Source organism: Anoplopoma fimbria, unplaced genomic scaffold (assembly GCF_027596085.1).
Source record: "Anoplopoma fimbria isolate UVic2021 breed Golden Eagle Sablefish unplaced genomic scaffold, Afim_UVic_2022 Un_contig_11189_pilon_pilon, whole genome shotgun sequence".
NCBI lineage: Eukaryota > Metazoa > Chordata > Actinopteri > Perciformes > Anoplopomatidae > Anoplopoma > Anoplopoma fimbria.
The window spans coordinates 233-25860 of NW_026550674.1; the positions used below are offsets into that span (position 1 = coordinate 233).

Consider the following 25628-nt stretch of genomic DNA (forward strand, 5'->3'; position numbering starts at 1 on the left):
AAGTAGTTCTTCAAGCTTTCACTTTACATATCTGGTCCTGTTCTGCAAAAGAGGCTCACATTAAGAGGATAACAAATGCAGTCCCTTTACCAGATTTTTTGAACAAAAGGTTTCACTTTGACCCTCCACAGTTTACATTTCTTGTCCATGCCGATACTGATGTCCTTTTGTTATACAGCTTTGGGTTATATCTTGATTTACACACTATCCTTGATCTTAAATGGGATGATAAAAGAAGTATGTATAATGGCAGGGCTAGTCAGATAGTTTTTTCTTGAATCAAGATTTTTTGTAGAAACGGTTGAACATGTTATCTGTCACTTATCTGTCAATAATCTTTCAATGTTCAAATCAGAAATCAAAACTCACCTCTTCAAAACTGCTTTTAATGTCTGACTAATGCTGTGTGTTTTAAGTTTTAAGTTTTTAGTGTGTAGCTTTTATATGCTGTTTTTAAATGTCTGTAAAGCGTCTTTGAGTACTCTGAAAAGAGCTCTATAAATAAAATGCATTATTATTATTATTATTATTATTATTATTATTATTATTATTATTATTATTATTATTACTTTACTTTATGAAACACGTAGAGATAATCTACACACGAATTAAAGAATTGTCCGGTTGGAGTATAGAGGCTTAAGAATTGAATTAGCATTGAGGAAGGGAAATTTAAAGCTTTTTAAAAGAAACTGGATAAGTGACGTGAATTCAGTTTTTTGCTCGGAGCAGTGTCGGCGTCTCCGTCTTCCCCCAGAGCAGTAGACGGCGCTAACGCACCTGTAACGATAGCTCCCATCTGCTCTTAAACAAAACGAAGAAGAAGAAGAACGCGTTTAATTTAGAGCTGTCGGCCAATCACTGCCGTCTGCTCTCGGGGGCGGGGCTAGCGTCTTTGTTCACTTCCTGTTGTTCAATAAAGTTTATCTAGCTACAGACATGGGAGCTGTTACAGATGGTAAGTAATGCTTTAATAAGTTGATTTCAGCTCCGGGGTAAAAAGCCACGATCAGAGGTGTGTGCCGACGCTCTAGAAGTACCTATATGTACCCAAACGAACCGATTATAAACGTAGAAACAGCTTGCTTTCAAAACGACTAAATATACAGCAGCCACGTTAGCTACCGCTAGCTTACAGCTCAGCGGCTATGCATTTCCCGGATGTATCTTAAAGGTTGTTCGATTCCTGCTATCGCCTTTATTCTAGATGAAGTTATTCGGAAACGTCTTCTCATCGACGGGGACGGAGCTGGAGATGACCGCCGGATCAACGTGTTGCTAAAGAGTTTCACCAAATGGTGCAACTCGCCTGGGACCCCGGAGGAAGGGTAAATGAGCCCTGCAGACCACAGCCTTGGACTTTGTCACCAAGCATTTAAATAAGTGTCTTGAAGAACTTTCTTTGAGTCATAAACCGTTTTGTAATTCATTTCAGGTTCACGCAGTATCAGAGGATGATGGGGATACTGGCCCAATGTGAATTCTCCATGGGGAAGACATTAATGGTTTATGACATGAATCTTCGAGAAATGGAGAATTATGAGAAAATCTACACTAATATAGGTAGAAATTAAAGATTTTTCCGACACTGACCTTGCATATTTATAATCCTGACCCTATTGTTATTTAAGGTGTTGACAACTGGATATTTTGTGTTACATTCTCATGTTTCTGCATTTCATAAATACAATCTTTGTGATGTCTAGAAGAAATGGGCCACCAGTCACCACAAGTGTTTTTTTTGTTGCAAAGATGTTATGATAACCTTATCACCACCTTGTCTACATTGTAGAACAAAACATCACGTCTGCACACGACAAGATAGCAGAATGCAAAAAGAAATCCAGAGGGCAAAGAGAATACGGAAAAATCGCCAAGGTAAGAATGTTTTCAATCAAATATTGGAGTCTAATATCCATGTCTAAGTAAAACCAATACATTCAACACTTTAACATGGTGCTGAAACAGTTGGTAGATCAATTAGACTTTTTTATATTATTGTATACTGAATATATTATTACATTTTATTAGTTAGTAAAGTAAGTCTTACATTGGTTAATACATTTTATTTTGTATACAACTACAATTTCTGCTGTAATTCATAAAACAAATGGAATTGGACAATTTAAATTGAGGCCATAGTTATTTTTTCTACACCAAAGTCATCAATCACTTTGGAGGAATTGGTTGCAATACAGGCTGTCCAAATAATATATATGATATGAATATGAATGGTTATTTTAGCTAGTTTCCATCTCTGCTTGTCTCACATTTAAAAATGTTTCCTTTTCTTGTCGTTCCAGAGTACGATGCTTTAGCTAAGGTTATCCAGCAACACCCAGACCGACATGAAACACTAAAGTGAGGCAGCTTCTCATTATTTTTATTCATATATTGAGTCATTCTGCTTTCTGTGGTAGGGCAGTTCTGGCTTTCATGATGATCGGATGATGTGCTTAATGTTGGTTTCATCACTTACAGGCAGTTGGAGGCGCTTGACAAAGAACTCCAGCAATTGTCTCACATCAAGGAGAATGTAGATGCAAAGGTAAGGCCTATTGCATGTATCATCTCTTCTATTCTAACCTCTAATGCAGGGGTGGGCAATTATTTTTCCCAGGGGGCCAAATGAGCAACTGAAAATATTTTGGAGGGCCGGGCCAAAATGCCGAACTCAATTATGCATAATATACATTTTATTTCTATATAAAAAGCAGTAAATGGCATTGTTTTGACCGCTGGTAAGAGTGTATGTTATTATTTGGCAATTAAAAGGTGAGGTTAGCTTTCAAAAATATAATTTATTCAAATAGAATTTCCAAAATGATAAACAAAATGTGAAACATTTGACTCATTTTCAGTCACATTAATAACAAAGGGCATTTTGAGTTTCATATACTATTGAAACAAGGATTTTCTTAGCTTTCTAAAGACATCACATCATCTTTGTAGCCAAAATAAACAAGACATGTCACTGAACTGTGTAACTGTGTAAAGAAAAGTGTCCCAGTTTTGTAGCCTTTTTGACTTTACATGCCTATATTAAACATTTAATGTTTTCAGAACTGTGCACTTGTTAAAAAAAAAGAAAAAGATCAAGTGTCCCATTTCACTTGTTATATTTCCACATTTTAGTGTTCTTCAGTTCTTTTTTTTTTCATTCAGTGTGAGAAATCCAGTCTCTGTTGAGCTTTAACAAGCCCTTCAAAGTCAGGTTGAATGTCTGAGGTGGAGATGCGAAGCACAGCTGACAGATGTTCATCAGTGAGAGAGGATCTGTACCTGGATTTGGTAAACTTCATGACTGAGAATGTCTGTTCACATATGTAGGTGGATCCAAAGAGAACCAACATCTTCTGAGCATGTCTCCTCATGTTTGGGAAGTTCTCCTCCTTGAGAGAAGAGTAGAACTCCAGCAGTGATGCTGACTTAAAGTGCTCTTTCAGTAGTGAATCAGACTGCAGGTCAATGAGTTCAAGCTGAACATCAGTGGGTGCACTATCAACACTGCAGGTAAAGGGAGAGGAAACCAGCTGCATTTCATCCTCAACCTTTTTGAAATCTTGAAAACGCCTTGAAAAGTCATCATGCAGTGCTCCTAACATGGATGAGTACCTGTGCCGGTGATCAGCTGATGGTTTGACTTCTTTCAGGGTTTTCATGTGTTCGAGATTGTTGCTGCCTAGTTGCCTTGAAATGAATTGCAACTTTGTCATGAAGGCTTTCACATGGCTATGCATTTCATGAGCAAAAAGGCCCTTGCCCTGCAGTTGTGTGTTCAGTTCATTCATCATTGCAGTCACATCAACAGCAAATGTTAAATCTGCCATCCAGTCCTTATCAGACAGCTCTGGGATGGTTTTGCCTTTCATCTCACAAAACTCTTTTATCTCTGATTTCAGAACCCAAAACCTTTTTAGCACTTTGCCCAGGCTGAGCCATCTGACAGCTGTGTGGTACCTGACATCACCATGTTCGCTCTCTTGCTCCTCCAATAGTGAAACAAACTGCCTGTGATTTAATGCTCGCGCTCTGATGAAATTAACTGTTGTAGTAACAACATCAACCACATGGCTAAGTTTTAGCACTGACTTGCACAACGCTTGCTGATGAATAATACAATGTATAAACACCAATTTCTGCTCTGCGTTGAGTTCACTCACTTTATCTTGCATTCTTTTCAAAAGCCCAACATTTTTCCCTGTCAAATTCGGACATCCATCCGTAGTGACACCTGCCAGTCTGTCCCATTGGAGTCCCAGTTTGTCCATGGTAAATGGACTGTACTTGTATAGCGCTTTTCTAGTCTTCCGACCACTCAAAGCGCTTTTACATTACTAATCATTCACCCTTTCATACCCATTCATACACTGATGACAGGGGCTACCATGCAAGGTGCCACCTGCCCATTCACCCATTCATACACCGATGGCACAGCCGGGAGCAACTCAGGGAGTGTCTTGCCCAAGGACACATCGACATGGACTGCCAGGGATCGAACCGCCGATCCTCTGATTGGAGGACGACCCTGCTCTCCACTGAGCCACAGCCGTCCATGCATGCGTTTTCATCCAAAGCCAAACAGAAAAAGGTGCTGTGGTTCCACTTCACTTTGCAGCTGAAACTCCAGATTCTCTGCGATGTCCTCCACCCTTCTCGTCACGGTGCGGCGGGACAGCGGGATGTTTTCAAACGCATCAGTCAAGTGTTTGCATCAGTCAAGTGTTTGTCTCATTTGCATGTTTCAGTAATGCCGTTTCAGACTGTCCTCTTTAAACAGGCGACATGCTCCCCACACAAACCAAACACACAGGTTCACCCTGGACTTCAGTAAAAAGAAACATTAGTCGTCCATATTTGTTTGAAAGTTCTGCTTTCGGCATCCACTTTCCTCTTTTTGGCATGAGCCGACATGTTCGCATTTTTCAGGGGTGACAAGGAAGGAAGACAGGTTGTCAATCACACGCATTTCACGTGCACAGTTGACGTGCACGATTGCGTGCACTGTGAGAATAAATGGGCTTCAAAATAAAAGCAATGCGGTTTTAGTCCACCCATAAGATAATTAGAAAATATGTTTTATTTTCTAATTATCATGACCGTACAATGCCCAGGTCTGCTCTAATGTCTTCATTAAGAATATTAAAAATGTTCTCTCCCTTTTTTCCCCCACACAGCTGGAGCTGAGGAAGAAGCAGTTCCATGTGCTACTCAGTACCATACAGGAACTACAGCAGACACTCGAGAGTGAGTAGACTTGGACCTGGTGGGCGCCGTGCTTGCAATTGTTTGTGCTTTTCAATGTCTCTGTGCCATCTTTATTTTGTTGATCTGTACATTGTTCGAAACAAAAAAATGTTGATCTGTTTCATCTTCTGTCCTGTTTAGAAAAAGTAGAGGTACCTACTTATATATTTTTTTTAATTTTCCCTAGATGATGAGAAATCGGACAATGACGAGAACAGTCAGGAAAGCCCAGCACAGAATGGTGAATGAACTTGTAGAGGTCCTGACTGACACTAAATGAAGTGAACCACTTTGAAAAACAAATGTTTTGTCTTTGAATCCCTTTTGTATGTATTTTTGAATAAAGTAGACTTGTCGACATCTGTCTTGTTCAAGTATTTACCAAAATGTTTTTTGACATATATTGGTCCCTAAATGGACTTATTTATAGAGCTTTTCTAGTCTTTCGACCACTTAAAGCGCTTTAACACTTCATGTCATTCACCCATTCACATCCATCAGACACTGATGTAAGGGGCTAACATGCAAGGAGCCACCTGCCCCCCGAGGACTTCATAACTAACCATTCATACCCATTCATAGACTGCATGCACAGCCAACAAGAGCAATTTGGGGTTAAGTGTCTTGCCAAAGAACACATTGATGTGACTAGCAAAAGGGCCTGTATGCAAGAGAAATACACCAGATAAATATAAATAACACAGGAGTCTTAAGTTATTGGCCTAGAGAAAAGCATTCATCAATGGTTATCAGAAATAAAAGTATATAACCATTACAGGGGGCAGATGTTGGACTGGAAGTCTGGGCTGAATCAGCTTTATTTACATCACTGATGCAGAAAGTTAATTGCTCAGGGTGAAAAACCACATTTGTTTATTTTGTTTAGGATATCTGTAATACATTTCTAGAATTATTAGGGATTACATTACAACTTGTGCTTTGCTGTCAAACTAGAATTGTTTTTGCTATTTTCTCCAAAGCCACAAGGGGGTAGTCGTGAGCAGGTTTGATCAACAAAGTTTACAACGTCAATCAAGAACCACACTGCTACAAGTCAGTACCAAGAACTATAAGGTAAATGAAAGAAGTGTGTTTAATATTTTAGTTTAATTCATGGGACAGAAATATGTAGTGTTCTATTTAACCAGGTCCCAGGTCAGCCTATCTTAACATGCAGCTGCTCATGCTCTGCTGCTATACTGTCCAAGAAGAGGACAGATCAGGATTTTAGTAATTATCATTTTTATCATAATAGTATTAGCATCATAGTGATTGTAGTAGTATTAGATCTGTTTATGTTGTGTAAAACTTTCTTTAAAGTCACTAAATGCTCATGTTAAGAATATGTAACCCTAAATGAAAAAATGACAATGCCTATTTTGAGAGAACAGATTGTTAGATTGACAAGTAAAAGCAAGATGGAATAGCCAAATAAGACAAACAATTAAAGTCAAATTGTTTTGCACAATATGAGTTGGAGAAAAATATACTACCTGTTTGATTAAAGTGGTCCAGCAATTAATAGGAAACCACTACAAACATATGAACTAGAGCAAATCAGTAATTGAACTGGGGATATCACAGAAACATGGTATGTTAGTTAGACAATATACTCCTATGATCATTTTTACCAAATAAAAAATCAGGCATTTGATTTTTTTTTCTCTTGGAATGACAGAAGTTCTGATGACAGTACATTTAAAACAACTCCGCACTCAATGACGACCTTATTTCAGGCATCTAAAAGCCAATTTTAAATTCCCATAGACTTTGAAACTTGTGAACCGGAATTACAAAAATGAAATTGAATTTTGGGAACCGCCAACGTTACAGTTCAAACAACGCCTATGCCTGATCTCTGCTAGAACTCCACCAGGAAAGCCCGGGCCTTCATGAGGCGTTTAAGGCGACTCTGCAAACCAGCCCTCTGGGTGCCAATGTCACAATCCTCCTTCAGAAAGAACTCCAAATTCTCCTTGTCCTGAAGCATCTGCAGCATCCCCCTCTGCAGCTGGACAGCAGACTCCTGCAACATCTGGTAGCGGATCACCAGCGGGATCTGGTCAGCCAGACGCTGGCTGGCAATCTACAAGAGGAAAAAGAAAGAAAATTTTGAGAAACGACAGCAGAACAAGGGTCTAAACATTTCTGTCATTGTTTTGTTCAGGTATAGTTGGTCTGCATTAAAACATACTTTGTAATATGATTGAAGGTGCAACATCAGCTCCTGAAGTGTTGCACGATTATCCATGCTGTACATAATACTCCTTTCTTTATAAAATGTTGAGCTTTTTGGTTTGTCTTCCTCATCATCCTCTTCCCTCCTCCTGTCACTCAAACTGTTGCTGTAGGTCCTATCCTGAGAGTAAACAAGCAGCTCCATCTTGAACTGGGTTCTCAGCATGGATTCAGCAGTGGACTCTTTTTCCTGCCTGATGGCTTCGATCTTTGTCTAGAAAATACGATTCTGGTCAGCCTTAACACCGACAGAAAAATGATGCAAATTACATTTCTTAACACTCAGAGAAGATGGATACCTTGGCTGTTTTAATGAGGTTGGGAAATCCAATGAAGCTACTGTGGGCCAGCTGAATGAACACCTTCCTAATAACGTCTGGAAGAAATGGAGATACAAGAAGATAAAGCAGTTACATCTCCATCGAGCACTTCACTGGTGGCTGTACAGTATCAAGAGAAAACGTTAATATTAAAGAAAAATAATTACTGGATAATTCTGTCCTATATTCAATCTTACACCTCTAATCCTCACCGCCTATATCCTTGAGTTTCTTGACAGCCGGTTCTTCCAGCTGTTTGATCTGCTCCTTGACCATGACCTCAAAGGTCTTGTAGTTGATGAAGCCCGGCAGTTCTCTTCCACGGTACCTCTCTTCATATCCCTCCACCTCTCTCTCAATTCTCTTGTTAACTGCAACACACAAAATTATATTTCAGAGTCCTGCTGGTGGACAGCTGTAGACCACATCAAAACTCATACATACAGTTATTTCCTGAGTGGTCCAGGTGGGCATTCCACTTCCCAAACTCTCTTCTGAGTGAAGAAAAGACATTGAGCTTGTCTCCACACTTGAGCTCTTCTCCTGTAGTCAGACTCATGGCATCCTGTGTGAATGATGTCACTTTCTGCAGCACACACACATGAGAAAGACAAATCATACATGAGCATTTGTTGTTGTAGCCAGGTGAAAGTTATGAAGAGTGAGGGAGCTCACATCAATGAGGAAGATGAGTCTTTCAGCTGGGTCAGATGGGGGTCCACTGCCATATCTCTCCAGCTCTGCTTGAGTCTGTGCTAGTTTCTCCTCTATCTGCTCTTCCAGTCGTGGAAGAGATCTCTGCAAATTAAACATGGGTCATAATTTAAACAACTTAAGTAAGCGAGTTAACCTGTAGAACACTGTTAATTTATCGGCGTAAGTACTCACCTCAATGTGATGCACCAGCTCAAGGGTGAGTTTCTCAGCCAGTTTAGGAATAGTGGCATGGCCTTCATCGTAGAGAGTCCTTCAGCAACAAGAAAATAGCTATTAAGTATCATATATTATATGTATAACACAAATCACAGCACTAATAATTCAGCATGAAAAAATGGGTTACAATCCCCCCCAAAGAATCAACTCACTGGAAATGCACATGATCATTGAAGAAGGCTTTCTCTCTTTCTATTGCTTCAGTCAGAGACACCCTCTCTGTGATCTCCTTCTGTCCCCTGCACTTGACAATCATGTAGCCCTTCTTCAGGTGGATGACCTCATTACGGACTATTTCCACCACGGACTCTTCCGTGCCTTTGTCCACCAGGTCAGGCTTGGTCAAGATACCTGAGAGAGAAAAAGGCAAACAGACAGTAAACTATCTAAAAGTCAAGTAACTTGTCCAAGTGTTGCTTTACTAGAATCAGCCCCATTTACCCAAAGTCCTGTCTCCATTGGGATCCACCTCCTGTGCCATCTTCAAAGCCTCTGTGGTTGCTATGTCCACGTTGGATGGAACAACCACCAAGCTGATGGTTTCTTGTTTTGTTATAAACTTCCGGATCAGTCTCTTTATCTGAAAAATATTAATTTCAGTTGTTATAATGTTATTTATCATAGAACTACTAAATCACTACCACAGATCTCACTGTCATTACTTTTCAACTTTCCACCAAATAAATTGTGTCTATGAAAACAATGTTTTGGGGACACTGAACTAGCATACCTGGTCTCCAATGTTCTCAGGTTGTCCCTTTACAGCCACCCTGGTGATGCCGGGCAGGTCAATGAGCGTCAGGTCTGGGACATCAGGAGAGGCGATCTCCAGACTGATGAGATCATCACTGATCCCAACCCCGACCCCGGCCAAATTTTCCTGGGCTGTAGAGAAAGGACATGATGTTTGACGAGTACAGGGCGGAAGTGCTGATCACTTCTTCTTAAAAGAAAATCAGAAGATCCAACAATATTTGGCTTTTGATAGTAACATTAAAAAATAGTTCATACTGTACCTTCTCTTATCATTTTCTCCACAAGTACAGGATCTTCTATCTCTTCTTCATGGTCCTGGTAGCTTATCTTCCCGTACCACTCCTCTCCTTCTTTCTTTCTCTTCATCTTCAGTTCGAGAGGACATCTTGTCACAATGCCTGAATTAATGAAGAGTAAGTGATGATGAAGACATAAATAAACTTTGCTTTTTGAAATCATAACACTGATTGTATTTAGTTATTTTATCAATAAGTACTATTGTTTAATTATTCTAGATGTGTGCTTAATTAGGTTTGATTTTTGACATATTTCGATAGCTTTTCGTTTAATAGTTTAATAGTTTAGTTTAGTTTTTTGTCGTTGTTTAGTATTTAGTTTGTTTATGAATTGGGTAACATTGTGGGCACCTGTGGTTAATATATAGGAGTAGGCAGGTACAGGACCAGCATCCACCAGTGAGCGCCTATGGTTTTTTACCAGAGCAGGAGAGGCAGCGAAAGGATTTTCTTTGTTCATTTGTTTGGTTGCTTGTTTTTTTTTGTTAAATAAATCATCACAAAAAACTGAATCCTGTTAGGAAAATGCATTCTTTCACCTGCGTCAGTTGGTTCTTTACAAGCATACTGAGCCCTTAACTGAGCACTCCCTCTCAGGAAACAAGGGAGAGAGAGATACCCCAGCTGAACTCAAACCAGGGATGCTGTGCTCCATGGTCAGCCATGGGCTAACCCTGCTTTCTCTCATTTCTAAGTAAATAACACAGATATCTTGTCGAGCTCCATTTGGTTTGTGGCATTCTTGCTGTTTTGCATTTTTTTTTTTTTTTTTTGTTGTGGTGTTGGCATGGTGCTTTCATTTAAACCTGCTGTACCAGACATGCAAGTTTTGAGACTTCCTTAATTCGACAAATGTCACTTTGTGTCAGGGAACACACAACCTAGATTTAATGTTGAACATCCATCATTTGGAGTCATTACATCACTCTCCATAACAAAGGGACAAAACCAGACACCAGCTAAAGGTTAATGCTTTATTTGCTGACGGGCCGAAACAGACTTATATTTTCAGTTGTGTTGATTTGAGAATCTAAATGTTGAGAAATTCAAATAATATTGTTGTTTTTCAGTTAATAAAACTCACCGCTCCCTCTTGGCAGAGCCACCCCTGACAGCGCCTCCAACACGGAGCTCTTCCCCGAGCTTTGGTCTCCAATCACGGCGATAGCAGGCAGCGCCAAGTCCTTCTCTACACCCAGAGAGCGAAGAGAGTCAATGAGGTCAATGCAGGGACGCACCTTCTCCTCGTACTGTTGGTTCAGGGTGTTCATGGTGAAGACTGCTTGAATCCTGGAAAGAAACTGAATAAAATAGCAGCTGCTATGATGCCGACACTTGAGTTCAACTGATGAACAAGCGGATTCTTCAGGAGTAAGGAAATGAAAGTAAAGATAGGTTTCGTTTCCTTGACTTTCATTTAACTTACCGGTTCACGTTGAGACATCAACCAGGGAAACATATTCATGCAACATAGGATGACCAGTGCTAACCGCCTGTGTAGGCTATGTTAAGCTCTGATGCAGTATGGTCATATAATGTATAACATTCCCAGGTAATCATCTTTTAAATTACAAAGTATACTTCTATACCAGTTTACTTTTCATCAAAGTCCTGCTGGTAACACTGGCTCTTTGTCCTCGGAGGGATGATGGAGAAACATAATGCAAAATATACATAATGCTCTGCTACATAAATCAAACCGCACGTAGGCTGCTAGGAATAAAACATTATGAAATCACAATGTTCATTTTAATTCATGACTACTGAAAAACCCATTGACTAAATAATTGATGACAATAGGAAATATACGTTTTTTTCTTCTTCTTTATTTGTTCTTTATTATTTTCCCGCAAGATAACAGTAAAAAGAAAAGGAGTTGTGAGCATACATTTCTTGTGCATTTCTTCATCAATACAATGGCGCTCTTCCGAAACAGTGCTTGTTAAAATAGTATTTGCAACTCTTTCTCTAAGTCCTGGTGCCTTTTTTACAAAATGCATTTGATGCATCACAACAACAGAGGGAATGTTGCTATCACAATGCACTCACTCGTAGACACAATGCTTTGATTGTTTATTGTTAAGCCATGTGTACACCATGAAATGGTGTACGTCTCTTTAAATGTATATATGTTGAATATGCGACAGGGCATTTAAATGAAGAAACATTAAAAACTCATGCATTACTGCCAAAATAATAGTCCAAGTCTGGTTCTCACTAGCCTCACCATGTTGGTGCAATGCTTCTCATTCATCCTTGTTATGATGACTTATGTGGTTTATAGGGCTTAAACACTTTTTTGATTGTAACTTCCAGTTTTAAGAGGATTCTCTGTTACAATGACATGTTCACATATTCTGGTTGTATCAAATAGATAACTTGGACATATTGATTCTAATCTCAAAACCCGGGCTGCACGGTGGTGTAGTGGTTAGCACTGTCGCCTCACAGCAAGAGGGGCCCGGGTTCAATTCCCGGGCCGGACAACCTTCTGTGTGGAGTTTGCATGTTCTCCCCGTGTCAGCGTGGGTTCTCTCCGGGTTCTCCGGCTTCCTCCCACAGTCCAAAGACATGCAGGTTAGGTTAATTGATGACTCTGAAATTGCCCGTAGGTGTGAATGTGAGCGTGAGTGGTTGTCTGTCTATATATGTCTGCCCTGTGACAGACTGGCGACCTGCCTTCGCCCATTGACAACTGGGATCGGCTCCAGCACCCCCGCGACCCTTAACTGGATAAGCGGTTACGGAAGATGGATGGATGGATCTCAAAACCCAATGTGACAAATAATAAACCCAATCCACAACCATGAATGTATTTGTCAAGCTGAAGAAACAAAATCATGCTGTCAGGCCTGAACTATCTCTGGAACTCTACCAGGTATGTACAGGCCTTCATTAAGGCATTTGCAGCCCTCTTTCTGCCAAAGAAAACAAATAATACTACTAAATAGAAAAGGAAATAAGATCATATAGTGAATCTGGTTGAATCTAATAATTGATGATGATGTTGGATGCAAAAAAAACTGAAATATTGTTGTTTCTTTCTTCTCTCTATTACAAACTAATTTAATTTGTTTTACATTATTTTAGTCTTTGATCTGTTCCTGTCTATACTTTATTGAAATGTTTATACAGATCTAAGATGGTTTGTTAATAAACCAGTTGGTTGTCAGAATTAAACAGTCCTCTTTTTTGAACATTTTTTTGCAGAGGTCACACACACAGGGGTGGATGTGGGGGGTGGGGCGTGGGTCATTGTGTCCCTTCCAATGTTGAGGCCAAACCTACGCCCTTGGTTGAAGTTGTATGTGTTCATACTAAAGTCAGTCAACAGCGCGCGTGCCTTTGACAACCGCTCAAGGCGGTTCTGAAGGTGGATTCTTTTGGTTCCTATGCCAGAGTCCTCGTGAAGCAGCGACTCTGTTTTCTCCTTGTCTTGAAACATCTGCAGCATCTCCCTCTGCAGCTGCACAGCAGACTCCTGCAACATCTGGTAGCGGATTACCAGTGGGATCTGGTCCGCCAGACGCTGGCCAGCAATCTGCGGTTTAGAAAGGAAAAAGTTAGAGTATCACGCTATATCTGTCAATGTAACAAAGATATGGGTATTTGGTTTATACCGTTAATGTACATGGTTTATACCGAAAGTTGTTAGAAATGATCTGCTCTGCTTCATTTTCCATGTCATTTCTTTTCTACTGATATTCATACCCCCGATCCACACAGTATATGTATATATTTAGCTGCTAACAAAATAACATTTGAACCATGTACCTTACTTAGTCTGATAATAATATACATTTAAACGCCACCTTCAAAACAAGGAAAAAGGAGATCGTTAATGCAATGGGAGGAGGTGCAGATTCAAATGTACTTTATCTTACCGACCTTTTTACCGTAGTTAAATGTGTGATGTATGAAATAAAAAAACAAAAAAATGTACAGCATGTAGATTACACTTACTTGGTAATAGGATTTCAGGTGTTTAATCATCTCTTTCACGGTGGCCCCACTGTCATTGCTAGGAGTGAAGCTGGTGCTTGTCTTCACTGGTATACCATTGCCGAAAGGGAAACCGTTCTGTTCATCTTCCCTCTTACGCTTCCCTAACTTCTTGCTGTATGTGCTGTCCTGAGTGTAAACAATCAATTCCATCTTAAACTGAGTCCTCAGCATGGACTCTGCTGCAGTCTCCTTCTCCTTTCTGATGGCTTCGATCTTCATCTAAAGGACATACAAAATTAGCAGTAAATATTCAACAATGTTCAGTTATATATATGGGCAATGAAAATTATACCTGAGCTGTTTTGATGAGGTTAGGAAATCCAACAAGGCTGCTCTGTGCCAACTTAAATAGCTCTTTTGTCACAATGTCTAAAAACAAAATACAAATCAGACAATACAAGATCTAATAATATCTTGAAGGTGTAACATATTCAGCAAGCTTGCAATCATCGTAAAATCATAATATGACATGCCTCCCACTTCCTTGAGTTTCAGGACAGCAGGTCCTTCCAGCTGTTTGATCTGCTCCTTGACCATGTCCTCAAAGGTCTTAAAGTTTATGAACCCGGGCAGTTCTCTTCCGCGGTACTTTTGTTCATACTGAGTCACCTCTCTCTCAATATTCCGGTTGACTTCAATAGGGATGAATTTGTGAAGAAAAGTGGACACAAAGAAGGTTCACACTTGGTTAGCAGTGCTCTATACAGCAGTCTGGAGCACTTTGTTTTTACTGAGATGGAAAATGGCATTTAAAAAAATCATTTTTTCAATATCTTACTCCATAGTTTACACTTTAGATTATTATTTTTTGGAAACCACAGCAAAGACATTACGCGATGACCAGGTTTTTGATGCACTTACATGTTATCCCAGAGCACACTATGATATCTTTCCAACCCGCAAACTCTTTTCTGAGTATGGCAAACATGTTGAGCCTGCCTCCAAATTTGATCTCCTCCCCTGTGGTGAGACTGATAGCATCCTTTGTAAACGCCGCCACTCTCTAAAATAAAACAGGTTCAGATAAAAGAAGTGTGCGAATTAAATCAAATGGAGGCGGTGCAGTGTTTAGTAAGTGACAGATAGTAAACTCACATCAATGAGGAAACAGAGTCTCTCAGCGGCCTCAGCTGGGGGTCCACTGCCATATTTGTCCAGCTCTGCCTGAGTCTGTGCTAGTTTCATCTTTATCTGCTCTTCCAGTTGAGGCAGAGATCTCTGAAAATCACCAGTGTCAGAATTTTAACACCTGAAATGGGCAAAGTAATCCATAGGGAACCACTTTGGTGAACCGCTGAGAAGCGTTTACCTTGATATGATGCACCAGCTGAAGGGTGAGTTTTTCTGCCAGTTTAGGAACAGTGGCAAGGCCTTCATCGTAGAGAATCCTACCACAATACAAAATTACTGAGTAAAAATGACACAACCTATTCTACTGCAAGTCATTGTTTGCATAATTACTCCAAAAATAATGAACTCACTTGAAATGCACATGATCGTTGAAGAAGGCTTTCTCTCTTTCTATTGCTTCAGTCAGAGACACCCTCTCTGTGATCTCCTTCTGTCCCCTGCACTTGACAATCATGTAGCCCTTCTTCAGGTGGATGACCTCATTACGGACTATTTCCACCACGGACTCTTCCGTGCCTTTGTCCACCAGGTCAGGCTTGGTCAAGATACCTGAGAGAGAAAAAGGCAAACAGACAGTAAACTATCTAAAAGTCAAGTAATTTCTCCAAGTGTTGCTTTACTAGAATCAGCCCCATTTACCCAAAGTCCTGTCTCCATTGGGATCCACCTCCTGTGCCATCTTCAAAGCCTCTGTGGTTGCTATGTCCACGTTGGATGGAACAACCACCAAGCTGATGGTCTCTTGTTTTGTTATAAACTTCTGGATCAGTTTCTTTATCTGAAAAATATTAATTTCAGTTGTTATAATATTATTTATCATAGAACTACTAAATCACTACCACAGATCTCACTGTCATTACTTTTCAACTTTCCACCAAATAAATTGTGTCTATGAAAACATGTTTTGGGGACACTGAACTAGCATACCTGGTCTCCAATGTTCTCAGGTTGTCCCTTTACAGCCACCCTGGTGATGCCGGGCAGGTCAATGAGCGTCAGGTCTGGGACATCAGGAGAGGCGATCTCCAGACTGATGAGATCATCACTGATCCCCACCCCGACCCCGGCCAAATTTTCCTGGGCTGTAGAGAAAGGACATGATGTTTGACGAGTACAGGGCGGAAGTGCTGATCACTTCTTCTTAAAAGAAAATCAGAAGATCCAACAATATTTGGCTTTTGATGGTAACATTAAAAAATAGTTCATACTGTACCGTCTCTTATCATTTTCTCCACAAGTACAGGATCTTCTATCTCTTCTTCATGGTTCTGGTAGCTTATCTTCCCGTACCACTCCTCTCCTTCTTTCTTTCTCTTCATCTTCAGTTCGAGAGGACATCTTGTCACAATGCCTGAATTAATGAAGAGTAAGTGATGATGAAGACATAAATAAACTTTGCTTTTTGAAATCATAACACTGATTGTATTTAATTATTTTAACAATAATACTATTGTTTAATTATTCTAGATGTGTGCTTAATTAGGTTTGATTTTTGACATATTTCGATAGCTTTTCGTTTAATAGTCGTTTAGTTTAGTTTAGTTGTTTTTTGTCGTTGTTTAGTATACTTAGTTTTTAGTTTGTTTATGAATTGGGTAACATTGTGGGCACCTGTGGTTAATATATAGGAGTAGGCAGGTACAGGACCAGCATCCACCAGTGAGCGCCTATGGTTTTTTACCAGAGCAGGAGAGGCAGCGAAAGGATTTTCTTTGTTCATTTGTTTGGTTGCTTGTTTTTTTTTTTAAATAAATCATCACAAAAAACGGAATCCTGTTAGGAAAATGCATTCTTTCACCTGCGTCAGTTGGTTCTTTACAAGCATACTGAGCCCTTAACTGAGCACTCCCTCTCAGGAAACAAGGGAGAGAGAGATACCCCAGCTGAACTCAAACCAGGGATGCTGTGCTCCATGGTCAGCCATGGGCTAACCCTGCTTTCTCTCATTTCTAAGTAAATAACACAGATATCTTGTCGAGCTCCATTTGGTTTGTGGCATTCTTGCTGTTTTGCATTTTTTTTTTTTTTTGATGTGGTGTTGGCATGGTGCTTTCATTTAAACCTGCTGTACCAGACATGCAAGTTTTGAGACTTCCTTAATTCGACAAATGTCACTTTGTGTCAGGCAACACACAACCTAGATTTAATGTTGAACATCCATCATTTGGAGTCATTACATCACTCTCCATAACAAAGGGACAAAACCAGACACCAGCTAAAGGTTAATGCTTTATTTGCTGACGGGCCGAAACAGACTTATATTTTCAGTTGTGTTGATTTGAGAATCCAAATGTTGAGAAATTCAAATAATATTATTGTTTTTCAGTTCATAAAACTCACCGCTCCCTCTTGGCAGAGCCACCCCTGACAGCGCCTCCAACACGGAGCTCTTCCCCGAGCTTTGGTCTCCAATCACGGCGATAGCAGGCAGCGCCAAGTCCTTCTCTACACCCAGAGAGCGAAGAGAGTCAATGAGGTCAATGCAGGGACGCACCTTCTCCTCGTACTGTTGGTTCAGGGTGTTCATGGTGAAGACTGCTTGAATCCTGGAAAGAAACTGAGTTTAAAGAAGGAATAAAATAGCAGCTGCAATGATGCCGACACTTGAGTTCAACTGATGAACAAGCGGATGCAGAAGAGTAAGGAAATGAAAGTAAAGACAGGTTTCGTTTCCTTGACTTTCATTTAACTTACCGGTTCACGTTGAGACATCAACCAGGGAAAAATATTCATGCAAACTCTTTTCTGAGTATGGCAAACATGTTGAGCCTGCCTCCAAATTTGATCTCCTCCCCTGTGGTGAGACTGATAGCATCCTTTGTAAACGCCGCCACTCTCTAAAATAAAACAGGTTCAGATAAAAGAAGTGTGCGAATTAAATCAAATGGAGGCGGTGCAGTGTTTAGTAAGTGACAGATAGTAAACTCACATCAATGAGGAAACAGAGTCTCTCAGCGGCCTCAGCTGGGGGTCCACTGCCATATTTGTCCAGCTCTGCCTGAGTCTGTGCTAGTTTCATCTTTATCTGCTCTTCCAGTTGAGGCAGAGATCTCTGAAAATCACCAGTGTCAGAATTTTAACACCTGAAATGGGCAAAGTAATCCAAAGGGAACCACTTTGGTGAACCGCTGAGAAGCGTTTACCTTGATATGAAGCACCAGCTGAAGGGTGAGTTTTTCTGCCAGTTTAGGAACAGTGGCACGGCCTTCATCGTAGAGAATCCTACCACAATACAAAATTACTGAGTAAAAATGACACAACCTATTCTACTGCAAGTCATTGTTTGCATAATTACTCCAAAAATAATGAACTCACTGGAAATGTACATGATCGTTGAAGAAGGCTTTCTCTCTTTCTATTGCTTCAGTCAGAGACACCCTCTCTGTGATCTCCTTCTGTCCCCTGCACTTGACAATCATGTAGCCCTTCTTCAGGTGGATGACCAAATTACGGACTATTTCCACCACGGACTCTTCCGTGCCTTTGTCCACCAGGTCAGGCTTGGTCAAGATACCTGAGAGAGAAAAAGGCAAACAGACAGTAAACTATCTAAAAGTCAAGTAATTTCTCCAAGTGTTGCTTTACTAGAATCAGCCCCATTTACCCAAAGTCCTGTCTCCATTGGGATCCACCTCCTGTGCCATCTTCAAAGCCTCTGTGGTTGCTATGTCCACATTGCATGTTTTGTTATAAACTTCTGGAGTTATTTGCCTAGAGAAAAGCATTCATCAATGGTTATCAGAAATAAAGGTGTATAACCATTACAGGGGGGCAGATGTTGGACTGGAAGTCTGGGCTGAATCAGCTTTATTTACATCACTGATGCAGAAAGTTAATTGCTCAGGGTGAAAAACCACATTTGTTTATTGATGACCTGTTTAGGATATCTGAAATACATTTCTAGAATTATTAGGGATTACAATACAACTTGTGCTTTGCTGTCAAACTAGAATTGTTTTTGCTATTTTCTCCAAAGCCACAAGGGGGTAGTCGTGAGCAGGTTTGATCAACAAAGTTTACAACGTCAATCAAGAACCACACTGCTACAAGTCAGTACCAAGAACTATAAGGTAAATGAAAGAAGTGTGTTTAATATTTTAGTTTGATTCATGGGACAGAAATATGTAGTGTTCTATTTAACCAGGTCCCAGGTCAGCCTATCTTAACATGAAGCTGCAGCTGCTCATGCTCTGCTGCTATACTGTCCAAGAAGAGGACAGATCAAGATTTTAGTAATTATCATATAGTGAATCAGTTTATCATAATAGTATTGGCATCATAGTGATTGTAGTAGTATTAGATCTGTTTATGTTGTGTCAAACTTTCTTTAAAGTCACTAAATGCTCATGTTAAGAATATGTAACCCTAAATGAAAAAATGACAATGCCTATTTTGAGAGAACAGATTGTTAGATTGATTAGTAAAAGCAAGATGGAATAGCCAAATAAGACAAACAATTAAAGTCAAATTGATTTCTTTATTTAAACAAATGTTTTGCACAACATGAAAAAGACGCAGTTGCAGAAAAATATACTACCTGTTTGATTAAAGTGGTCCAGCAATTAATAGGAAACCACTACAAACATATGAACTAGAGCAAATCAGTAATTGAACTGGGGATATCACAGAAACATGGTATGTTAGTTAGACAATATACTCCTATGATCTATTTTTACCATATAAAAAAAACAGGCATTTGATTTTTTTTCTCTTGGAATGACAGCAGAAGAGCATATGACAGTACATTTAAAACAACTCCGCACTCAATGACGACCTTATTTCAGTCATCTAAAAGCCAATTTTAAATTCCCATAGACTTTGAAACTTGTGAACCGGAATTACAAAAATGAAGTTGAATTTTGGGAACCGCCAACGTTACAGTTCAAACAACGCCTATGCCTGATCTCTGCTAGAACTCCACCAGGAAAGCCCGGGCCTTCATGAGGCGTTTTAGGCGACTCTGCAAACCAGCCCTCTGGGTGCCAATGTCACAATCCTCCTTCAGAAAGAACTCCAAATTCTCCTTGTCCTGAAGCATCTGCAGCATCCCCCTCTGCAGCTGGACAGCAGACTCCTGCAACATCTGGTAGCGGATCACCAGCGGGATCTGGTCAGCCAGACGCTGGCTGGCAATCTAAAAGAGGAAAAAGAAAGAAAATTTTGAGAAACGACAGCAGAACAAGGGTCTAAACATTTCTGTCATTGTTTTGTTCAGGTATAATTGGTCTGCATTAAAACATACTTTGTAATATGATTGAAGGTGCAACATCAGCTCCTGAAGTGTTGCACGATTATCCATGCTGTACATAATACTCCTTTTCTTCATAAAGATGAGATTTTTTGGTCATTTGTCATTCCTCATCATCCTCTTCCCTCCTCCTGTCACTCAGACTGTTGCTGTAGGTCCTGTCCTGAGAGTAAACAAGCAGCTCCATCTTGAACTGGGTTCTCAGCATGGATTCAGCAGTGGACTCTTTTTCCTGCCTGATGGCTTCGATCTTTGTCTAGAAAATACGATTCTGGTCAGCCTTAACACCGACAGAAAAATGATGCAAATTACATTTCTTAACACTCAGAGAAGATGGATACCTTGGCTGTTTTAATGAGGTTGGGAAATCCAATGAAGCTACTGTGGGCCAGCTGAATGAACACCTTCCTAACAACGTCTGGAAGAAATGGAGATACAAGAAGATAAAGCAGTTACATCTCCATCGAGCACTTCACTGGTGGCTGTACAGTATCAAGAGAAAACGTTAATATTAAAGAAAATCAAATTACTGGATAATTCTGTCCTGTATTAAATCTTACACCTCTAATCCTCACCGCCTATATCCTTGAGTTTCTTGACAGCCGGTTCTTCCAGCTGTTTGATCTGCTCCTTGACCATGACCTCAAAGGTCTTGTAGTTGATGAAGCCCGGCAGTTCTCTTCCACGGTACCTCTCTTCATATCCCTCCACCTCTCTCTCAATTCTCTTGTTAACTGCAACACACAAAATTATATTTCAGAGTCCTGCTGGTGGACAGCTGTAGACCACATCAAAACTCATACATACAGTTATTTCCTGAGTGGTCCAGGTGGGCATTCCACTTCCCAAACTCTCTTCTGAGTGAAGAAAAGACATTGAGCTTGTCTCCACACTTGAGCTCTTCTCCTGTAGTCAGACTCATGGCATCCTGTGTGAATGATGTCACTTTCTGCAGCACACACACATGAGAAAGACAAATCATACATGAGCATTTGTTGTTGTAGCCAGGTGAAAGTTATGAAGAGTGAGGAGCTCACATCAATGAGGAAGATGAGTCTTTCAGCTGGGTCAGATGGGGGTCCACTGCCATATCTGTCCAGCTCTGCCTGAGTCTGTGCTAGTTTCTCTCTATCTGCTCTTCCAGTTGTGGAAGAGATCTCTGCAAATTAAACATGGGTCATAATTTAAACAACTTAAGTGGGCAAAGTTAACCTGTAGAACACTGTTAATTTATCGCTGAGAAAGTACTCACCTCAATATGATGCACCAGCTGAAGGGTGAGTTTCTCAGCCAGTTTAGGAATAGTGGCATGGCCTTCATCGTAGAGAGTCCTTCAGCAACAAGAAAATATTATTAAGTATCATATATTATATGTATAACACAAATCACAGCACTAATAATTCAGCATGAAAAAATGGGTTACAATCCCCCCCCAAAAATCAACTTACTGGAAATGCACATGATCATTGAAGAAGGCTTTCTCTCTTTCTATTGCTTCAGTCAGAGACACCCTCTCTGTGATCTCCTTCTGTCCCCTGCACTTGACAATCATGTAGCCCTTCTTCAGGTGGATGACCTCATTACGGACTATTTCCACCACGGACTCTTCCGTGCCTTTGTCCACCAGGTCAGGCTTGGTCAAGATACCTGAGAGAGAAAAAGGCAAACAGACAGTAAACTATCTAAAAGTCAAGTAATTTGTCCAAGTGTTGCTTTACTAGAATCAGCCCCATTTACCCAAAGTCCTGTCTCCATTGGGATCCACCTCCTGTGCCATCTTCAAAGCCTCTGTGGTTGCTATGTCCACGTTGGATGGAACAACCACCAAGCTGATGGTCTCTTGTTTTGTTATAAACTTCTGGATCAGTCTCTTTATCTGAAAAATATTAATTTCAGTTGTTATAATGTTATTTATCATAGAACTACTAAATCACTACCACAGATCTCACTGTCATTACTTTTCAACTTTCCACCAAATAAATTGTGTCTATGAAAACATGTTTTGGGGACACTGAACTAGCATACCTGGTCTCCAATGTTCTCAGGTTGTCCCTTTACAGCCACCCTGGTGATGCCGGGCAGGTCAATGAGCGTCAGGTCTGGGACATCAGGAGAGGCGATCTCCAGACTGATGAGATCATCACTGATCCCCACCCCGACCCCGGCCAAATTTTCCTGGGCTGTAGAGAAAGGACATGATGTTTGACGAGTACAGGGCGGAAGTGCTGATCACTTCTTCTTAAAAGAAAATCAGAAGATCCAACAATATTTGGCTTTTGATGGTAACATTAAAAAATTGTTCATACTGTACCGTCTCTTATCATTTTCTCCACAAGTACAGGATCTTCTATCTCTTCTTCATGGTTCTGGTAGCTTATCTTCCCGTACCACTCCTCTCCTTCTTTCTTTCTCTTCATCTTCAGTTCGAGAGGACATCTTGTCACAATGCCTGAATTAATGAAGAGTAAGTGATGATGAAGACATAAATAAACTTTGCTTTTTGAAATCATAACACTGATTGTATTTAGTTATTTTATCAATAAGTACTATTGTTTAATTATTCTAGATGTGTGCTTAATTAGGTTTGATTTTTGACATATTTCGATAGCTTTTCGTTTAATAGTCGTTTAGTTTAGTTTAGTTGTTTTTTGTCGTTGTTTAGTATACTTAGTTTTTAGTTTGTTTATGAATTGGGTAACATTGTGGGCACCTGTGGTTAATATATAGGAGTAGGCAGGTACAGGACCAGCATCCACCAGTGAGCGCCTATGGTTTTTTACCAGAGCAGGAGAGGCAGCGAAAGGATTTTCTTTGTTCATTTGTTTGGTTGCTTGTTTTTTTTTGTTAAATAAATCATCACAAAAAACGGAATCCTGTTAGGAAAATGCATTCTTTCACCTGCGTCAGTTGGTTCTTTACAAGCATACTGAGCCCTTAACTGAGCACTCCCTCTCAGGAAACAAGGGAGAGAGAGATACCCCAGCTGAACTCAAACCAGGGATGCTGTGCTCCATGGTCAGCCATGGGCTAACCCTGCTTTCTCTCATTTCTAAGTAAATAACACAGATATCTTGTCGAGCTCCATTTGGTTTGTGGCATTCTTGCTGTTTTGCATTTTTTTTTTTTTTGATGTGGTGTTGGCATGGTGCTTTCATTTAAACCTGCTGTACCAGACATGCAAGTTTTGAGACTTCCTTAATTCGACAAATGTCACTTTGTGTCAGGCAACACACAACCTAGATTTAATGTTGAACATCCATCATTTGGAGTCATTACATCACTCTCCATAACAAAGGGACAAAACCAGACACCAGCTAAAGGTTAATGCTTTATTTGCTGACGGGCCGAAACAGACTTATATTTTCAGTTGTGTTGATTTGAGAATCCAAATGTTGAGAAATTCAAATAATATTATTGTTTTTCAGTTCATAAAACTCACCGCTCCCTCTTGGCAGAGCCACCCCTGACAGCGCCTCCAACACGGAGCTCTTCCCCGAGCTTTGGTCTCCAATCACGGCGATAGCAGGCAGCGCCAAGTCCTTCTCTACACCCAGAGAGCGAAGAGAGTCAATGAGGTCAATGCAGGGACGCACCTTCTCCTCGTACTGTTGGTTCAGGGTGTTCATGGTGAAGACTGCTTGAATCCTGGAAAGAAACTGAGTTTAAAGAAGGAATAAAATAGCAGCTGCAATGATGCCGACACTTGAGTTCAACTGATGAACAAGCGGATGCAGAAGAGTAAGGAAATGAAAGTAAAGACAGGTTTCGTTTCCTTGACTTTCATTTAACTTACCGGTTCACGTTGAGACATCAACCAGGGAAAAATATTCATGCAAACTCTTTTCTGAGTATGGCAAACATGTTGAGCCTGCCTCCAAATTTGATCTCCTCCCCTGTGGTGAGACTGATAGCATCCTTTGTAAACGCCGCCACTCTCTAAAATAAAACAGGTTCAGATAAAAGAAGTGTGCGAATTAAATCAAATGGAGGCGGTGCAGTGTTTAGTAAGTGACAGATAGTAAACTCACATCAATGAGGAAACAGAGTCTCTCAGCGGCCTCAGCTGGGGGTCCACTGCCATATTTGTCCAGCTCTGCCTGAGTCTGTGCTAGTTTCATCTTTATCTGCTCTTCCAGTTGAGGCAGAGATCTCTGAAAATCACCAGTGTCAGAATTTTAACACCTGAAATGGGCAAAGTAATCCAAAGGGAACCACTTTGGTGAACCGCTGAGAAGCGTTTACCTTGATATGAAGCACCAGCTCAAGGGTGAGTTTTTCTGCCAGTTTAGGAACAGTGGCACGGCCTTCATCGTAGAGAATCCTACAACAATACAAAATTACTGAGTAAAAATTACACAACCTATTCTACTGCAAGTCATTGTTTGCATAATTACTCCAAAAATAATGAACTCACTGGAAATGTACATGATCGTTGAAGAAGGCTTTCTCTCTTTCTATTGCTTCAGTCAGAGACACCCTCTCTGTGATCTCCTTCTGTACCCTGCACTTGACAATCATGTAGCCCTTCTTCAGGTGGATGACCAAATTACGGACTATTTCCACCACGGACTCTTCCGTGCCTTTGTCCACCAGGTCAGGCTTGGTCAAGATACCTGAGAGAGAAAAAGGCAAACAGACAGTAAACTATCTAAAAGTCAAGTAATTTCTCCAAGTGTTGCTTTACTAGAATCAGCCCCATTTACCCAAAGTCCTGTCTCCATTGGGATCCACCTCCTGTGCCATCTTCAAAGCCTCTGTGGTTGCTATGTCCACGTTGGATGGAACAACCACCAAGCTGATGGTTTCTTGTTTTGTTATAAACTTCTGGATCAGTCTCTTTATCTGAAAAATATTAATTTCAGTTGTTATAATGTTATTTATCATAGAACTACTAAATCACTACCACAGATCTCACTGTCATTACTTTTCAACTTTCCACCAAATAAATTGTGTCTATGAAAACAATGTTTTGGGGACACTGAACTAGCATACCTGGTCTCCAATGTTCTCAGGTTGTCCCTTTACAGCCACCCTGGTGGTATTCCTTCTTTAAACTGAGTTTAAAGAAGGAATAAAATAGCAGCTGCTATGATGCCGACACTTGAGTTCAATTGATGAACACGCATTCTTTCACCTGCGTCAGTTGGTTCTTTACAAGCATACTGAGCCCTTAACTGAGCACTCCCTCTCAGATGTGGTGTTGGCATGGTGCTTTCATTTAAACCTGCTGTACCAGACATGCAAGTTTTGAGACTTCCTTAATTCGACAAATGTCACTTTGTGTCAGGGAACACACTGCTCTGATGCAGTATGGTCATATAATGTATAACATTCCCAGGTAATCATCTTTTGAATGAGGCACGAGGTAAATTACAAAGTATACTTCTATACCAGTTTACTTTTCATCAAAGTCCTGCTGGTAACACTGGCTCTTTGTCCTCGGAGGGATGATGG

General features: G+C 40.4%; 4 protein-coding genes across 4 annotated transcripts; 1 reads left to right on the top strand and 3 right to left on the bottom strand.

Moving 5' to 3' along the window:
- Positions 1–876: 876 nt before the first annotated feature.
- Positions 877–5641, top strand: LOC129115154 (THO complex subunit 7 homolog). Its single transcript, XM_054626847.1, is given in 9 exon segments — positions 877–958; positions 1208–1328; positions 1436–1563; positions 1793–1831; positions 1834–1878; positions 2304–2361; positions 2482–2548; positions 5178–5247; positions 5435–5641. Coding segments are annotated over 9 exon segments (609 nt in total). The 5' UTR covers positions 877–939; the 3' UTR covers positions 5497–5641.
- A 492-nt stretch (positions 5642–6133) lies between these two features.
- LOC129115156 (interferon-induced GTP-binding protein Mx) lies at positions 6134–11149 on the bottom strand. Its single transcript, XM_054626850.1, has 12 exons — positions 10875–11149; positions 9755–9892; positions 9469–9623; positions 9180–9318; positions 8891–9089; positions 8694–8772; positions 8481–8603; positions 8250–8391; positions 8018–8176; positions 7785–7861; positions 7442–7699; positions 6134–7333 (listed from the first exon to the last, which is right to left on the bottom strand). Exons 1-12 carry the CDS (start codon positions 11059–11061, stop codon positions 7109–7111), a joined length of 1881 nt encoding a protein of 626 aa, XP_054482825.1. The 5' UTR covers positions 11062–11149; the 3' UTR covers positions 6134–7108.
- Positions 11150–11645: 496 nt separating this feature from the next.
- On the bottom strand, positions 11646–23891 carry LOC129115153 (uncharacterized). Its single transcript, XM_054626846.1, is given in 29 exon segments — positions 11646–13331; positions 13754–14014; positions 14088–14164; positions 14269–14427; positions 14657–14798; positions 14891–15013; positions 15105–15183; positions 15277–15475; positions 15566–15704; positions 15854–16008; positions 16140–16277; positions 17267–17483; positions 17856–17978; positions 18070–18148; positions 18242–18440; positions 18531–18637; positions 19843–20060; positions 20169–20268; positions 20270–20430; positions 20516–20592; positions 20750–20908; positions 20982–21123; positions 21212–21331; positions 21427–21505; positions 21623–21821; positions 21912–22050; positions 22200–22354; positions 22486–22623; positions 23614–23891. Coding segments are annotated over 29 exon segments (4437 nt in total). The 5' UTR covers positions 23801–23891; the 3' UTR covers positions 11646–12965.
- A 111-nt stretch (positions 23892–24002) lies between these two features.
- On the bottom strand, positions 24003–25381 carry LOC129115152 (interferon-induced GTP-binding protein Mx-like). Its single transcript, XM_054626845.1, has 7 exons — positions 25338–25381; positions 25167–25206; positions 24878–25016; positions 24589–24787; positions 24417–24495; positions 24203–24325; positions 24003–24110 (listed from the first exon to the last, which is right to left on the bottom strand). The coding sequence occupies exons 1-7, from the start codon at positions 25379–25381 to the stop codon at positions 24003–24005; spliced, it is 732 nt and encodes a 243-aa protein (XP_054482820.1).
- Between the last annotated feature and the right edge of the window lie 247 nt (positions 25382–25628).

Excerpts from the sequence above, each read along its gene's own strand:
- LOC129115156 (XM_054626850.1), bottom strand. The coding sequence starts at position 11,061 with ATGAACACCCTGAACCAACAGTACGAGGAGAAGGTGCGTCCCTGCATT. Across the intron at positions 8,392-8,480 it reads GACTCATCTTCCTCATTGAT|AAAGTGACATCATTCACACA; the intron begins GTGAGCTCCCTC and ends TGTGTGCTGCAG. Across the intron at positions 7,334-7,441 it reads ACCTTCAATCATATTACAAA|ATTGCCAGCCAGCGTCTGGC; the intron begins GTATGTTTTAAT and ends TTCCTCTTGTAG.
- LOC129115152 (XM_054626845.1), bottom strand. The coding sequence starts at position 25,381 with ATGCCAACACCACATCTGAGAGGGAGTGCTCAGTTAAGGGCTCA. Across the intron at positions 25,017-25,166 it reads CTGAGAACATTGGAGACCAG|ATAAAGAGACTGATCCAGAA; the intron begins GTATGCTAGTTC and ends AATATTTTTCAG. Across the intron at positions 24,496-24,588 it reads AACGATCATGTACATTTCCA|GATTCTCTACGATGAAGGCC; the intron begins GTGAGTTCATTA and ends GTATTGTTGTAG.